Source organism: Melanerpes formicivorus, unplaced genomic scaffold, assembly GCF_026170545.1.
Source record: "Melanerpes formicivorus ecotype bairdi unplaced genomic scaffold, bMelFor1.0.p_v2 SCAF_7, whole genome shotgun sequence".
Lineage (NCBI taxonomy): Eukaryota > Metazoa > Chordata > Aves > Piciformes > Picidae > Melanerpes > Melanerpes formicivorus.
Genome location: NW_027142359.1, coordinates 3,155,880 through 3,172,637, shown reverse-complemented (window position 1 = coordinate 3,172,637; position 16,758 = coordinate 3,155,880). Strand labels below are relative to the sequence as shown.

The following is a 16,758-nucleotide window of genomic DNA, read 5'->3' as shown; positions in this document are numbered from 1 at the left end:
CCTGTTCCAGGGCTCTGGCACACTCACAGTGAAAAAAAATTTCCCTTCTGTTCCTGTGGAACCTCCTCTGCTCCAGCTTGCACCCACTGCCCCTTGTCCTATCATTGGACATCACAGAGCAGAGCCTGGCTCTGTCCTTCCCACACTGCCCTGCACATCTTTATAGACATGAATGAGGTCACCCCTCAGGCTCCTCTGCTCCAAGCTAAAGGGCCCCAGCTCCCTCACCTTTCCTCAGCAGGGAGATGTTCCTCTCCCTTCAGTAGCTTTGGGGCTCTGTACTGGACTCTTTTGAGCAATTCCCTGAGGCCCTTCTGGAACTGAGGGGCCCAGAACTGGACACAATATTCTAAATGAGGCCTCACCATGGCAGAGCAGAAGGGCTGGAGAGCCTCTCTGGACCTACTAACCACAGCCCTTCTAATCCACCCCAGGATGCTGTCTTGGCTACAGGGGCATATTGCTGGCTGATATTAAATATCTGTATTGCTGACTTCTTACTCTAGTTGTATCATAGAATCATAGAATCAATAAGGTTGAAAAGGACTGCAAAGATCAAGTGCAACCTGTCACCCAAGACCTCATGATTACTAAACCATGGCACCAAGTGCCATGTCCAATCTCCTCTTGGACACCTCCAGGGATGGTGACTCCACCACCTCCCTGGGCAGCACATTCCAATGGCTAACAACTCTCTCTGTGAAGAATTTTCTCCTCACCTCCAGCCTAAATTTCCCCTGGTGCAGCTTCAGACTGTGTCCTCTTGTTCTAGTGCTGGTTGCCTGGGAGAAGAGACCAACCCTCTCCTGGCTACAACCTCCCTTCTGGTAGTTGTAGAGAGCAATAAGATCTCCCCTGAGCCTCCTCTTCTCCAGGCTAAGCAACCCTAGCTCATGTGCCCACCTGGGCACACTGCTGGCTCATGTTCAGCCTGCTGTCAATCAGTACCCCCAGGTCCCTTTCTGTTTGGCAGCTCTCCAGCCACTCCGACCCCAGCCTGTAGCTCTGCATGGGATTGCCGTGGCCAAAGTGCAGCACCTGGCACTTGGAGTTGTCTTTTCCACCCTGGTTAATTCTGTACTCTGTAAAGCCTCCTTAGCTGCAGTTTCAGCTGCCTTTAGGTCGAGCCGAGTTTGTTTTTCCAGCAGCGATGCGGCCGAGTCCAAACAACACAGCTTCATCTTCTCTCCGTCTAACTGCAACGCTTTTCTAGTTTGCTTCTTTCCAAAGGTTGTGCCAAGCTTTTTGAAAAAGGTAGGCAGGGGCCTTGTCTCCTGCACACCACTGGCAGGCTGCCAGGCCAGGAGGAATACTGCTGGCTGCTCCAGAAAGGGATTAACTTGAAGGCATTTTTCCTGACAGTTAATTTTACATATCGTGGCCCTCGTGACTAGAGAGAGGCAGGGACAAGGGCTGGAAAAAAACAACCCACCTCACTTCCTCGATTTATTACTTGGGTATAAAAACATTTCAAGTAATGAATAAAATCCTAAAGCTGTAAATCTGGAGCTCAGAACCTAGGTGTGTAGCAGAGAACAATTTAAGCCTTTGCCTCTTTGGGAGAGTGAGATATTTGGAGTTATTTCACAGCCTGATTTTCATTAACCTGCCTTTAAAGAGTCAGGGCTATGAAAAGGCCTTGTCCTCTGCTCCCTGACAGTGATTTATGGCCACCCTGACACAAGAAAAACATCACAGAATCGTTAAGTTTGGAAAAGACCCCTAAGACCATCAAGTCTGTCAGCCCAACACCAGCATGGCCACTAAACCATGTCCCCAGGTGCCATTTCTGCACGTTTTTGAACACCTCTGGGGGTGGTGAGTCCATCACCTCTCTGGGCAGCCTGCCTTACTGCCTGATCAATCTTTCAGTAAAGACATTTTTCCTGATACCCAACCTGAACTTCCCCTGGGTGCAACTTGAGGTCACATCTTCTTGTCCTGAAGTTGCTGAAACACAATGGTGAGGCTTTCAAAACCCACCTGGATGTGTTCCTGTGTGACATGCCGTAGGTGATCCTGCCTTGACAGGGGGCAGTTAGAGTTGATAATCTCTGGAGGTCCCTTCCAACCCTTAACAATCTGTGATTCTCTGACTCCTTGAAATGTCCAGAAGCAGCTGGTGTTTACAGAGGCTTTGAGCAGCTTGAATTGGGTTGGGTGTCAGCAAAATTTCAGGCAGAATGTGAAAAGCTTTGGGGCTTTCTGAGGCTTCTCCTGCTGTGTTCCTGGTTTTCCAAGAGGAAGATAAGCAGGTTTTGAGATTGTTCATTTGTTTTCCTCCAAAATCAGTTTGATAAGAGGGTAGTGGATCTGAGCTCTCCTTCCCAAACACAGACTAGATTCTTTATCTGGTTTGTGCTTGATTTAGTTTTTTGTTTCCACTATGCTGGAACAGATCTGAGGTGGTGTTTCAGTCCCATGAAGTTATGCCAACAGGCTACATCAAAATCTGGCTTCTCTGTCTTTTCTTCTTTGGCAATCTTTGTTTTCCTTTGGACAACATTTTAAGCACTGCAATCTCTTCTTGAGAGAGAAGAGGAGGAGGATGGAGAGGCACTGGGCTCCCCTGGAATAGTATCCCAAGAGAAGCAGTGGATTCCGCTATAGTAGGCAGTTTTAAGACTCAGCTTGACGGGGTGCTGGGCCAGCTCATTTCAACTAAACTATTATCTAGTAAGGCTGGATCAGATGATCCTTGAGGTCCTTTCCAACCTGGCATTCTGATCCTCTCCTTTCTCACCATAGAAGCAGATTCCTGGTTTGAGATGCTTGAAGTGCCAAGAACTGGCTCACCCCATGCCACACCAAGGGCATCCTGGGGTGTATTAGAGGGCAGTGATTAGTAGGTGGAGAGATAGGTGGAGAGATGTTTTCCTGCTGCTCTACTCTGCCCTGTCATATCACAGTATCACAATATCACAGTATCACCAAGATTGGAAGAGACTTCAAAGATCATCGAGTCCAGCCTGTCACCACTGACTCTGCATCTGGAATATTGTGTCCAGTTCTGGGCCCCTCAGTTCAGAAGGGCCTCAGGGAACTGCTTGTGAGAGTCCAGTACAGAGCCACAGAGATGCTGAAGAGAGTGGAACATTTGCCTGCTGAGTTCAGGCTGAGGGAGCTGGGGCTCTTTAGCTTGGAGCAGAGGAGCCTGAAGGGTAACCTCATTCATGTTGATAAAGATGTGCAGGGCAGTGTTGGGAGGACAGAGCCAGGTTCTGCTCAGTGATGTCCAATGATAGGATATGGGGCAGTGGGAACAGAAGGAGAAACTTTTTCCTTATGAGTGTGCCAGAGTGCTGGAACAGGCTGCCCAGAGAAGTTGTGGAATCCCCTTCTCTGGAGACATTCCACACAGTTTCAAGCTGTGCCAGGGGAAGTTTAGGCTTGAGGTAAGGAGAAAGTTCTTCACTGAGAGAGTAGTTCACCATTGCAATGTGCTTCCCAGGGAGGTGGTGGAGTCACCATCCCTGGAGGTGTTCTAGAGGGGATTGGACGTGGCACTTGGTGCCATGGTCTAGTCATGAGGTCTGTGGTGACAAGTTGGACTTGATGATCTTGGAGGTCTCTTCCAACCTTGGTAATTCTGTGATTCTGTGATTCCAAACCCACCAGGATGCATTCCTGTGTGCCGTGCCCTGGGTGATCCTGCTCTGGCAGGGGGGCACTGGAGTGGATGATCTTTCCAGGTGCTTTCCAACCCTTAACATTCTGGTTTGCATAGCGCCTTTGCTCCACTCTAAGCTCCTGGTTGCTTTTCTTTTGCAGATCATAACAGGTGAGCTCTACCGGATCCACTACCTAAAGGAGAAGTCCCACTCCTTCATCCAGAACCCCTACGTGGCAGCTCTCTACAAGCAGGTGGGCTGCTTCGTCTTCGGCTGCGCCATCAGCCAGTCCTTCACAGACATCGCCAAAGTCTCCGTCGGGCGCTTGCGGCCGCACTTCCTGGAGGTTTGTGATTTGGATTTCTCCACCATCAACTGCGCTAAGGGAGTTTACATCCAAAACTACACCTGCAGGGGAAGCGACAGCAAAGTCCAGGAAGCCAGGTGAGAGCCCAGCGCCGTGGCTCGCTGCCACAGAAGCCGTGTCTTGCTCTGAATGCATCTTAGGGGTTCTCTGCCCGCAGTAGGATCACAGTTCACAGGATGTTAGGGGTTGAAAGGTGTGGTGGGTTGAAATTTCACACCTCCCAACATCAAATTTGCCAGACCAGCTCAGTATGGAAGCAAATGAAAGCTGTATTTGCAAGCAAAACTACAATGTACAAGGGAATGCAATGAATATGTACAAAATATCCAGCATGTACAATTTCTACAGGTATTCATGATTGATAAACAGCGCAGGACAACCCCTGGTCACAGACCAGGGGAAGCTACTAGCTTCTCCTTCTCTGCCCCCTCCTACTAACCTGTACTAAAGGGAGAAGAGAGAGAAGCAGAGAAGTTTATACCAAAACAGTGCAGCCAAGGTCAAGCAGAAGCAAGTTAGTATCTCTCCCAGAGCCAAGAAGCGAGAGGATAAATTGTTTTGGTACAACCAGTTTAAGTTCCTTATCTCTCCAATGGGATTGTTTAGAATTATCTTTATTTACCTTTTTACCCCCAATAGTGATTTATTTACATTTTACTACTTTTCTGTTCAACATCTGTGAAAAATTTTTAAAGGCATGGCCTAAAACTACCACAGAAGGGACCCCTGAAAATCATCGTGTCCAACCTCCCTGCCAGAGCAGGACCATAGAATCCATCACAGGCCTCACAGGAACACATCCAAATGGGTCTTGAAAGTCTCCAGAGGAGACTGACTCCACAACCTCTCTGGGCAGCCTGTTCCAGTGCTCTGTCACCCTCACAGTGAACAAGTTTCTCATGTTGAGGTGGAACCTCCTGTGCTGTAGTTTATATCCATTACCCCTTGTCCTATCACAGGATGCAACTGAGCAGAGCCTGTCCCCTCCCTCCTGACAGTGCTTTTTCTGGGGAGGCTGCCACTCTGGCTGCCAGTAGTGGGCAGTTTCCCTTGGGAACTGTGGGACTTGGCTCAGCAGTATTTCTTTTCCTTTCTCTTTACTCCTACACTATTGTTTCTCCAAGTGATTACTCAATGTGGGAATTCACCCTAAGAGCTGAACTCGTGGGGAGCAGCTCGAGCTGTCCCATGCAGCAGAGCAGAGGACTTCTTGAGGTGCCACATGCCAGTGCCTCCTCTTCAAAGCTCTATTGTCAAATCCATCAGATACTCAATTTTGACGTTTCCAGGGGTGTGTTTCACACACTGCAATGAAGCAACCAGAGAACCTCCTCGCTTCCTTACGGCTTCCTGGTTAGTGGGAGGCGAGACGATGAGTTGTCAGGCTCTCCTGGAAATATCTGCTGTCCCACGAGTACACCAGGAAGGGACAAACAATGCAGCATCCTGTCCATCCGTTTGCTTTCTGCCTTGTGAGCAAGTAGGGCGGAGAGCAGCAGGGCTTTTAGAACCCAAATGACTGGGGGGCGGTTGGGGGTGCCTCTGCTTTGGCACTCTCTTGGTTACAGCAGGCAAGTAAAGTTATAATCCTGAAGATTGTAATACTTCATCTAGTGGGAGGTGTCCCTGCCCATGGAAGAGAGGTTGGAATTAAATGATCTTTAAGGTCCTTCCCAGCCCAAACCATTCTGTTCTTCTACCTCTCTGCTCTGCCTTGGTGAGGCCACACCTGCAATACTGTGTCCAGTTTTGGGCTCCCCAGTTCAAGAGAGACAAGAGAACTGCTGGAGAGAATCCAATGGAGAGCCACAAGGATGATTAGGGGACTTGAGCTTCTCCCCTATGAAGAGAGACTGAGAGCCCTGGAGCTGTTTAGTCTTGAGAAGACTGAGAGGGGATCTCACCAATGTGTATAAATATCTGAGAGTGGGTGTCAGGTAGAGGGGGCCAAGCTCTTTTTGGTGGTGCACAGTAATAAGAAACAACAGGTTCTAACTTGGAACACAGAAGGTTTCACCTCAGCATGTGGAGAAACTTCTTTACAATGAGGGTGCCAGAGCCCTGGAGCAGGCTGCCCAGAGAGGCTGTGCAGTCTCCTTCTCTGGAGACTTTCAAAACCCACCTGGATGCGTTCTTGTGCATGATCCTGCTTTGGCAGCGGGGTTGGACCTCACGGTCTCTGGAGGTCCCTTCCAACCTCTAATGTACTGTGATACTATGATTCTGTGATGGTAGTGGCTGGTTCTTAGCACCTGCTTTGTTTTGCAGGAAATCCTTCTTCTCCGGGCATGCATCCTTTTCCCTCTACACCATGCTGTATTTGGTGGTAAGTAACCTCAGCATTGCTTGAGATTGAGTTGATATATCCCATGTCCCCATTTCCAGAGGCATTCACCCATGTTTGGCAGCAGCAACAGCATGATGAGTGTCAAAGAGAGGGCTGGTTGAAAAAAAACAAAGAGCCTAAACAAGCTGCTGGTGGAAAGATCCATTCTCAGCTCCTGTGGGGTTATTTGGGATGCAGGCTCCAGGGCTCATAGGCTGAGTGAGTTGGGATTGTTGAGCCTGAGGACAAGAAGGCCTTAAAGTGGCCTTCCAGTACATGAAAGAGGCCTACAGAAAAGTTGAGGGGAGGCTCTTTACAAGGGCATGTAGCAATAGGACAAGGGGCAATGGTTTTAAACTAGAGAAGGGTAGGTTTAGATTGGATGTTAGGAAGAAGCTCTTTATTATGAGGCTGGTGGAATGCTGGCACAGGTTGCCCAGGGAGGTGCTGGAGGCCCCATCCCTGGAGACATTCCAGGTGAGGCTTGATGGCGTTCTGAGCAACCTGATCCTGTTGGCAATGTCCCTGCTGACTGCAGAGGGATTGGACTGGATGACCTTTAAAGGTCCCTTCCAACCCAGTGCATTCTGTGATTCTGTGATAACTGAGGTGTGAAGCTTTGGGATGGAGCCAAGGCTGCAATTAAATCCAAATCCTGCTAAATCTGTGGACAACCTGGGCAGTTTTGTTCACCCTACGTTGTGGTTTCCACCGAGGAGAGTTTGAGGCGAGCCAGCACGGTCCATCACTTGGAGGGGGATGATGTGCTGTTGGGATAGGGGTGAAGGCTGGTTCCCAAATGTGCCAGAGGAGCAGGTGGAGCAGCCTCTGCCCGCCTGGATCCGGAGGGGAGAGCTGGGACTTGTTTTTCTTTGTCAGTGAGAAATGGCTCTACCCTTCCTGTGCTGGGGTGGCTGCCAAGGTGCTTCCTGCCAGTGCTGCAAGCCCTGAGAGGCTAGACCCACTCAGAGCCTTTTGGGGTGAATCAGGATAGTCATTTCTGCTTGGTTAAAAATATCAAATGTGAGTTTTCCTCTGTGAGCAGCGCTTCCCCTCCCATCCCTTTCTCCTCTGAAAAGATAAGTGACCGCTGCTCCTTCGTCCTCTTCAGCCCTGGATCCCCCTTCCCTTTGAGGAAGTTCTGTAATTGCTAAGCTTTTTTCTGGCTGTTTGGGATAGCATATTAAATTATTTCCTTTTGTTTCCCCACTTTGGTTTTGTTTGTTTGTTTGTTTTCATTTTGGTCTTGGAAAACTTTGGAATTTCTTCAGGAAGCGTTTTGGCTCTTTGCTCCCAGCTGTGTTAGAGCAGAGCCACTGCAGTGATGCTTCTCAGGAGGCTCAGCCCACTGCTGCTGCCATCCCAGAGCTTTCTGAGCTGACTATGGCAACCATCGCTCACTCTGGCATTTATTTATCTCATAGGAGGTCTGTGGGCTGTCAAATAAGTCAGCCCCAAGATGTTTTTGAGTTTAGCATCTGAAAAAGCAAGGACTGCCAGTCCCTGTTAAGGTTGGGACTTAGCCACCAGGCTTCTCCAAATATTCATCAAGATTTGGATTGTCCAGCCAGGTATTTTTTTAGGAGATGCTGCTGTGTGGCCTTTGTGGAAGCCAAGCCTGATGCTTTCCCTTCTGCCCAGGATCATGCTCTGCAGCATCTCTCAGGGCAGCAGACAAACCTAGGGGGGCTGTGCCCAGCTTTGCAAGCAGTCACCCCCTCCCCACGTTTCCACCCCACTCACTTTGACAGCGACTGCCCGAAGCTGCTGGAGCTTCACCCTGTTCCACAGGGCACCAGTCAGACCATGTTGCTTCACCTTTTTTTCCCCATGTTTTTCTGAAAATCCAGGAGTTATGAAGCAGGAGAGAAACAAACACAAGTGCTGGTGGCAGGGGGTGCACTGGAGACCCCAAAACCGCAGTGTGCATGCAACATTCTGCTGAGATGGATGGACAGCCTTCATGGCTCATTTTCCAGCACTGCTCTGCACCAATGCCTGCTGCCTGATTTTCCTTCTAATTTTGCAGCAAGCTTCAGAAGTGGCATTTTTAGCTCCTGCCCATGGCTTTGGAGCAGAAAGCTCCCTTGGATCTCTCTTTGCTGCCCCTTCCCTGTCCCCATATGGGAGCATTTGAACTGTTCCCATTCAGCAGCTTCTGTCCTTCTGCCCCCTGATCTGGGGCAATAGGCTGCTCTATTTAACCCTCTCCATGGAGAGGTTTTGACACCCACTCCCTTAAGAATTATTTTATATTCTATTTAATTTTTTTATGTTTTATTTCATTTTATTTGATTTTATTTCATTTGATTTTATTTCATTTGATTTTATTTCATTAGATTCTATTTTATTTCATTTGATTCTATTTAATTTCATTTTATTTTAGTTATTATTAGTATTATTATTTTATTTTATGTTACCTTTTGCCTTGTTCCTAACCTGAGGTAAGGCTGGTAGCAGGTTCTCCCTGACCAGCTACTCAGCTGCCTTGTGCTTTAAAAAGGTAGGGGAAACATTCTCTCAGTTGCTTGGTCATAAATTGAAGGGACAATAAATAGAGACAATACAGTGTGATGCAGTGCATAGCAGAGAAGGAGGATACTATGATCTTAAAGGGTCCTTTCCAACTGAAATGATTCCGTGGTTATAACTTACCTAGCAGCAAGCCTCTGCTCTCCATCACTCCATCTCCCTGGCCAGAGCCTGAATGAAAAACCTCACAGAAATAAAAACAACAAAAAAGGGAGGCAGGAAAGCTGTCATGGTGAAGAGGCTGATAATATCCAAAGATAAGTTTAAAAAAATGTAATAAAATGAGGTTATAATAACCCAGAGCAATTATATTTAATGCAAAATAAACCCCACTGTCTTGCCCAACTTCAATGAATGAAAGAATGAATGAAGGTTTTTGGAAGCCTCTTTAGAAATGTGCCATCCACCATGCCAGAGCCTGTAGGAGGAGGTGGGTTTGGTGGATTTAATCCAGGGAATCATCTCAATCAAACCAAGAATGGTTGTTCTGCAGTTCCTGGGAAGTGAGGGCTGTGCCACAGCAAGTTGCTGCCAGTGCTCTTGAGTGCCAGGAATTTGCCAGGAGCCTTTGGAGAGTTGGGGGTGTTTGCAGGGCTGAGCGTGCGCTGCCGAGGCTTGGCTGATTGGCTGCATCCTGAGCGCATTCCCCGTCCAACAATGCTTCATATTTCAAGGAGAAGTCACTTCCTGTCTTTCCTGGCCTTCCCTGTCTTGACCCTTAGAGCCTATTCCCATTATAATGTTTTCAAGCATTGCCTCACCTGATGGGAGGTGCTGCCAGAAAGCTTTAGGAGGTCTATTAATAAATCCCATGGTTCCCATGCATCCCATGGGGCTTCTCCTGCACCACAAGGCGGGATTGTCCCAAGTATTTGGTAGCCAGCGGACGGGCGACCACAGCTTCCCCATTGCCTCCCACAGAGGCACTGACCTGTGGTGTCCTTCCATAGGTGAACCCATTATTTTTGACAGACTGAGAGAATCGAGGCTGTTCAGTCTGCAGAAGAGAGGGCTCGAAGGAGACTTTATTGTGGCCTTCCAGTATCTGAAGGGGGCCTGCAGGAAACCTGCTGAAGGATTTTTTTCGGGTGTCAGGGATTGATAGGACTGGAGGGAATGGAGCAAAACTAGAAATGGGTAGATTGAGATTGGATGTTAGGGAGAAGTTCTTCCCCATGAGGGTGGTGAGACACTAGAAGAGGTTGGCCAGGGAGGTGGTGGAAGCCTCATCCCTGGAGGTTTTTCAGGCCGGGCTGGATGTAGCTGTGAGCAACCTGCTGTAGTGTGATGTGTCCCTGCCCATGACAGGGGGCTTGGAACTAGATGATCCTTGAGGTCCCTTCCAACCCTGACAATTCTATAATTCTATGGGAAGCAGTTTGGCCACAGGCTCCCAGTGGGAAAACAGGGCTTGATGATATGCCCCAGCAGGGTTTAGGGGAAAAGTCCCACGGAAGGGCACCAGCAGCACAGCACAATCTCCCAGGGTTTAGTTTGAAATGCTGAGACTTCAGGGCTCAGTTTCTCGCAGCCTTCTTGTCACCAAGAAGAATCAGTTAGCATCAGGTCTTTGTATAAAAAATTTAAGGAGGGAAATTACACTTGGGTGATCCTCTTTGTCTTAATTTTCCTTGCTTTGTTACTCGCTGGCCGAGCGAGCCAGTCACACATATTTATAGCAGGCTGAGGAAAGAGGAGGGGCGTAACACCTACAGTTCAAGTGTCTGAAGGGGACCTACAGGAAGGCTGGGGAGGGACTGTTTAGAAGGTGTTATGGTGACAGGATGAGGGGCAATGGTTTGAAACTGGAGCAGGGAACATTTAGGTTGGATGTAAGGAAGAAGTTCTTAACAACACTTTGGGTACTGGGAGGTCTTTGCCTTCCTCTTGACCTTTTCTTCTGACCAGCTTGCTGCTAAAAGTGGAATTTTGCAGTTGCCCTCGCTCAGCTGGCTTTGTCCAGCCAGGGCAGTGCGTTACACTGGGGTGAGCTGGGGAGGGTTGTCCCTCCTATGGCGATAGGTACCACTGATGCAGCTCGAGCTAGAGGTGGAGGTAACTTCAGGTCAGATGGTCGGAAACAGGACCAACCATTTCCCAGAAAGAAACTTGAGCTGTGACTAAGGGATGTGGTTGGTGGAGTTGAGCCTTGTGGTGAGGAGAGTGTGAAGAGGATGGGATTTCTGGGTGCAGAAAGCCCCAAGAGCCTGGAGGTGACGCTTTTAGCCCTTGTGTTATGCCAGCTCCTCCTCGATGGGTTTGCCCCGGGGGTTGCATGTGGCCACAGGCTCTCCTCACCAGCACTGTGGAAGTCCCCTGGCAGAGGAAGAGTGATGTGACTTCCTTCGAGCCGTATGCTTTGTGGTAACTCAGTCTCTGCCAGGAGACAGTGAATGGGAGCTCCAAATAACTCAAGCTTCATGTGATTCCATTTCATTCCATCCACCCTTGCTCCTGTTGATGCTCCTTCTGACTTTCACTGCCCTGTGACAGTCTGTGGTGGAAACTACCCTGGTTGTGGTGTTACTCCTCCATCCTCTCCCACAAAGGGCTCAATTCAGTGCCATGTTCTCATCCAAATCTGGTAATCCTTAACAGGCAGCACTTCAGATTGACTCGCAGGTCTAAAGATAAAACAAAACAGCTTCAATAGCAGTTTCATGGATAAATTGCAAGGAAATTCCCATTTGTTAGTAATAGCACTGACTCAGCTTTCCAGGAAAGTCATATCTTTTCAGCCCCCAAACTCCCCTTTCACTTTTTGACCACCTCTTACTAACTTAGCTTTTCTTTCATACTGAGGGCAAAGTCTGGAGCAGCCTGAGGCTTATATCTAAAGTGGGATCCTCAGCACCATGGTATTTGAGCACAGTTTCCAACATTCTCATGCCTGTAGAATATGAAATTTCTGATATCCTCTCTATTTTTGGCCCTTTTTTCTTTATGAAGAAGAGCAAATTTTCCAAGATTTTTATTGCAGCAGTAAAAGGAGCTCAAGTCAAGGTCCTCACACTGCTAGTGCATTGTCTGGCTGGATTCTACTCCTCCAGGTGTGGCTGTGAGCTACGTGCTGGGGATGAGAAACTCAACATGAGCCACCAGTGTGCACTTGCAACCCAGAAAGTGTGACCAGCAGGTCGAGGGAGGTGATTCTCCTCCTCCAATCCACTCTGGTGAGACCCCACCTGGAGTACTGTGTCCAGTTCTGGAGCCCCTAGTACAGGAAGGACCTGGAGGTGCTGGAAGGTGTCCAGAGAAGGGCCAAGAGAATGATCAGAGGGCTGGAGCTCCTCTACTATGGAGACAGCCTGAGAGAGTTGGGGCTGTTCAGTCTGGAGAAGAGAAGGCTCTGAGGAGACCTTATTGTGGCCTTCCAGTATCTGAAAGGGGCTACAGGAAGGCTGGGGAGGGACTTTTGAGGGTGTCAAGTAATGATGGGACTAGGGGGGATGGAGCAAAACTAGAAGTGGGGAGGTTGAAATTGGATGTCAGGAAGTTCTTCCCCATGAGGGTGGTGAGACACTGGCACAGGTTGCCCAGGGAGGTGGTAGAAGCCTCATCCCTGGAGCTTTTTGCAGCCAGGCTGGATGTGGCTGTGAGCAACCTGATGTAGTGTGAGGTGTCCCTGCCCATGGCAGGGTGGTTGGAAGTGGCTGGTCCTTGAGGTCCCTTCCAACCCTGTCAGTTCTATGATTCTATGACATGGGTCACACCCAGCACATGCCATACAGTGCCATGCTGCCTTTGCACCCCTTCTCCAGGGCCAAAGCATGTAGGTTAGGCTCGTTTGGGTCTTTCTCCTCATCTTGGGTTGGACTAGATGACCTTTAAAGGTCCCTTCCACCCCAATGCATTTTACGATTCTGTGCTTCAGAAGCTGTGATGGAGAAGGAGCAAATGGGCAAGCAAACATGTTTGTGTTTTAATCACTTCAGCCCCCCAAGCGTTTCCTTTTGTGGCATGTTCAAACTCAGGGTTAGCTTTTTAGCCTTCAATTTAATTGATACTTTGCCTCCTCACCTATAGATGACCTGTTTTAGGCCAAGCCTATAGGATGGAATGGTTTGAGGGGATGTCAAGGCTGTGCACAAGGGACAAATGTCAGATTACCCAGCAGCCAATTTCTTTCTTAAGGGGTCCTCAAGACTTCAAGATGTTGTGTTTCAAGTCTGTCTTGTTGAACCAAGAATAATGGTTAATCAGATGCAATACTTGGAGCTGATTTTGTTCTGCAACATGCTGGAACCCGAGTTTTGCCTTGTCACCTGGACTGGGCTGAGACTCTTGAACTTGAAAATAACCTTGAGACTAAACTGTGGTAGTGGAAGACTATTTTCTATTCTTTTGTGTGCTGTAAAAATACTGCTGTCACAAATGCTGTTTTTGTCAGGGGACATTGTCTCCGCACTGAGAAGTTGTGTTTAAGCACACCAGGGCCTCCAGCTTGCTGTAGCACCACCTTCCTTGACTATTTCCCTGCCTGCTCAGGTTATTCTCCATGACAGATCACTGGGTGCACATAGACCATGGCCATGAAAATTCAGGCAGCCTAAGCACTGCAAACTGAAAACTGCTAGTGAACCACATAGATATTTGCTTGCAGGATGAAGTGTCTGCTGTTAAATCACTGCAAGTGGCTGTGAAGCTCCAGCTTTCCAGCTCAGTGGTGGCTGCATTACACTTGGCTGTGTTTTTAACCTCATCAGTAGTGGGGGGGGGGGGTATTGTTATTTTTTTCCTTCTGGGCAGAGCATGTCTCTGATTTCTGTGTGCTGGTTGTTGACTCATCTTGCTTTCAAGCACAGAAATTATCATCACAAACTAGAGAACCATCCCAGTGGTCCATCCCCTGGGTTTTGTTGTGCAGAGCTAAAGAGCTGCAACTTGTCCTGTAGCATCATATGCACAAGCAGTGCCGACTGCGGGAGGCTCAACAAGTCAAAAGGCAAGGTCCTGCATCTGGGTCAGGCCAGACACAAATTCCAGGCTGGCTGCAGAGTGGGTTGAGAGGAGCTCTGACGAAAGAGTCTTGGGGGTGTTGATTGCTGAGAAGCTCCCCAGGAGCCAGCAGTGCCCTCATGCAGCCCAGAAGGCAGCTGTGTGCTGGGCTGCAGCCAGAGGATTGTGGCCAGCAGGGCAAGAGAGGCAATTCTGCCCCTTGCCTCTGCTGAGACCTCACCTCCAATACTGCCTCCAGTTCTGGTGTCCCCAGCAGAAGGAGGTCACAGAGCTGTTGGTCAGAGTCCAGAGGAGGGTCACAAAGATGACCCAAGGGCTGGAACACTTCTGCTAGGACAGGCTGAGGGAGCTGGGGTTGTTCAGCCTGGAGAAGAGAAGATGCAAGGGCAAGCTTAGAGCTACCTTCCAATAGCTGAAGGGATCCTACAGGAAGGTTGCAGAGGGACTCTTCATCAGGGTGCCTAGAGACAGGGCAAGGGGGAATGGTTTGAAGCTGAAGGGGAGTAGGGTTAGACTGGATCTTAGGAAGAGGTTCTTCAGTATGAGGGTGGTGAGACTCTAGAATAGGCTGCTCAGGGAGGCTGTGGATGCCTCCTTTGTGGGGGTGTTGAAGGCCAGGCTGGATGAGGCCTTGACCAGCTGAGTCTAGCTGAGAGGTGTCCCTGCCTGTGGTGGGGAGGTTGGAGCAGATGATCTCTGAGGTCCCTTCCAACCTGAGCCTTTTTGTGAAGGTGTCATGGTGTGGCATGCGTGTGCTGTGGTGGTGTGTCTCCGTTTCCAGGCTCAGGCTGCTTTGTGGATCTGTTCCCCAAAATCACAGCGTGCCTTAGCCAGCACTGAGCTGTTTTGGTACTGCTCTCTTCCATGTTAATTGGCTAACAGTTGGGATAATTTGGAGCATCTGCTCCATTCAAATGCCATAATATTTCATTTCCTCAATGGAGTCCAGTATGTGCTCTCTCCAGAGAGGGGGAAATGTGATGTTCATGCAGCAGCCATATGTACTGAATTGGCCAAAATTATGCTTAAAGGGCTTTTAGAGGACTGGAGCACCTGCGGGAGTTGGGGCTGTTTAGTCTGGAGAAGAGAAGACTCCGAGGACACCTCACTGTGGCCTTTAAGTATCTTAAGGGGACCTACAAGAAAACTGGGGAGGGACTTTTTAGGGTGTCAGGTAGTGATAGGACTGGGGTAATGGAAAAAAAACCAGAAATTGATAGATGCAGATTGGATGTTAGGAAGTTCTTCCCCATGAGGGTGGTGAGACACTGGCACAGGTTGCCCAGGGAGGTGGTGGAAGCCTCATACCTGGAGGTTTTTCAGGCCAGGCTGATGTGGCTGTGAGCAATGTGATGTAGTGTGAGGTGTCCCTGCCTATGGCAGGAGGTTTGGAACTAGATGATCCTTGAGGTCCCTTCCAACCCTGACAATTCTATGATCCTGTGCTTTCCCCTTACCAGCTTTCCACTTCATTCTGCTCTCACAGTAAATGGTTGTTATTTGTGGTTTCAGAGAGCGCAGTAAGAGCTTCATTCCCTTTCCTCTCAGGGCAGTGTGAATTGCTCTGAGTGTGTATAAGGGATTGTAACTAGGTATTAAAGCCCTTTCCAACCCTCTGATGTTGCTGAGCCCCACGAACCAGGCCGGCTCTGACTTCCAGCGCTTGGCTTAGGAGCGGGCAGAAAACGCCAGCTTGTGGCTGATCCCTGTGGGCAGCAGATCTGGGCTGGAGCTGAGCAGCATTTTCCAGGTGCTTTCGCACTCTTCGTGCCATCGAGTGTCCCCTGAGCAACCCGAGTCCAGAGCCTGCTCCACCTCCCTCCCTTTCTCCCTTCCCGCAGCCTTCCGCCCCACGCCCAGCCGCGCCCGGCCACGCTGCCGCGGGCAGCAGGTTGCTGTTTTCCTGCCCTCTCTTCCCGCCTGGCTTCCTGGTTCCCACAGGAACCGGCTGTGCCCACCAGCCCCAACGGAAACCGGCTCAAGAGTCACCAGGGGGACAATGTCCATTTGACGTCACAGCAGCTTCATCCTTCTGGGCTGGGCCAGGGCCTGGCTTTTCCCTCTCTGGGTGGCAGTGACCCCCTGCCCATGTGGTAGGGTGGCTGCTCCTACTCACCCCGGGGCTGGAAAATGCAGTGGCAATGTTGATGCTGTTTGGGGGCTGGCTCTGGAGTCAGGGACTGCTGTGTGGATTCCTGTTCGAATATCCTGGAGATATTCAAAACTCACCTGGATGTGTTCCTGTGTAATCTGGTGTAGGTGATCCTGCTCTGGCAGGGGGGTTGGACTGGATGATCTTTCAAGGTCCATTCCAGCCCCTGAAATTCTGTGATTCTGTTGTTCCTTTGAAGGATGCCCCAAATTTGAGACCTGGCTTCCGTTGGCTGGAGCACCTCTCCTATGGAGACAGAGTAATAGAGTTGGGGCTGTTCAGTCCAAGGAGACCTTATTGTGGCCTTCCAGTATCTGAAGGGGGCCTGCAGGAAACCTGCTGAAGGATTTTTTTAGGGTGTCAGGTGGTGATGGGACTGGAGGGAATGGAGCGAAACTAGAAATGGGTAGATTCAGATTGGATGTTAGGAAGAAGTTGTTCCCTGTGAGGGTGGTGAGACACTGGAACAGGTTGCCCAGGGAGGTGGTGGAAGGCTCACCCCTGGAGGTTTTGAAGGCCAGGCTGGATGTGGCTCTGGACAACCTGATCTAGTGTGTGAGGTGTCCCTGCCCATGGCAGGGGGGTTGGAACTGGATGATCCCTGAGGTCCCTTCCAACCCTAACAATTATGGTTTTATGAAATAACAGCAAGGAGGAGTTTCCTTACTGAGCCCACTGAGATGTTGTGTGAAGGTTGAAGCAAGGCTGCAGTGTAAGCAAGGCTACAGGTGGTCCCAAGGTCCTGGCTCCTCAAGGGAGGGCTGTACCCATCTACTTTTGCCACAAGCTAAAATCCCTCCTTGTTCTTCTC

General features: G+C 49.5%; 1 protein-coding gene across 1 annotated transcript in view; it reads left to right on the top strand.

Annotated features, from left to right (window-relative positions):
- PLPP3 (phospholipid phosphatase 3) overlaps nt 1-16,758 on the top strand; it is a 65,352-nt gene that overhangs the window by 39,506 nt on the left and 9,088 nt on the right. The window contains exons 3-4 of the mRNA XM_068140675.1: nt 3,772-4,055; nt 6,247-6,304. Coding sequence (XP_067996776.1) covers nt 3,772-4,055; nt 6,247-6,304 — 342 coding nt within the window. The remainder of the gene's footprint in view (nt 1-3,771; nt 4,056-6,246; nt 6,305-16,758) is intronic.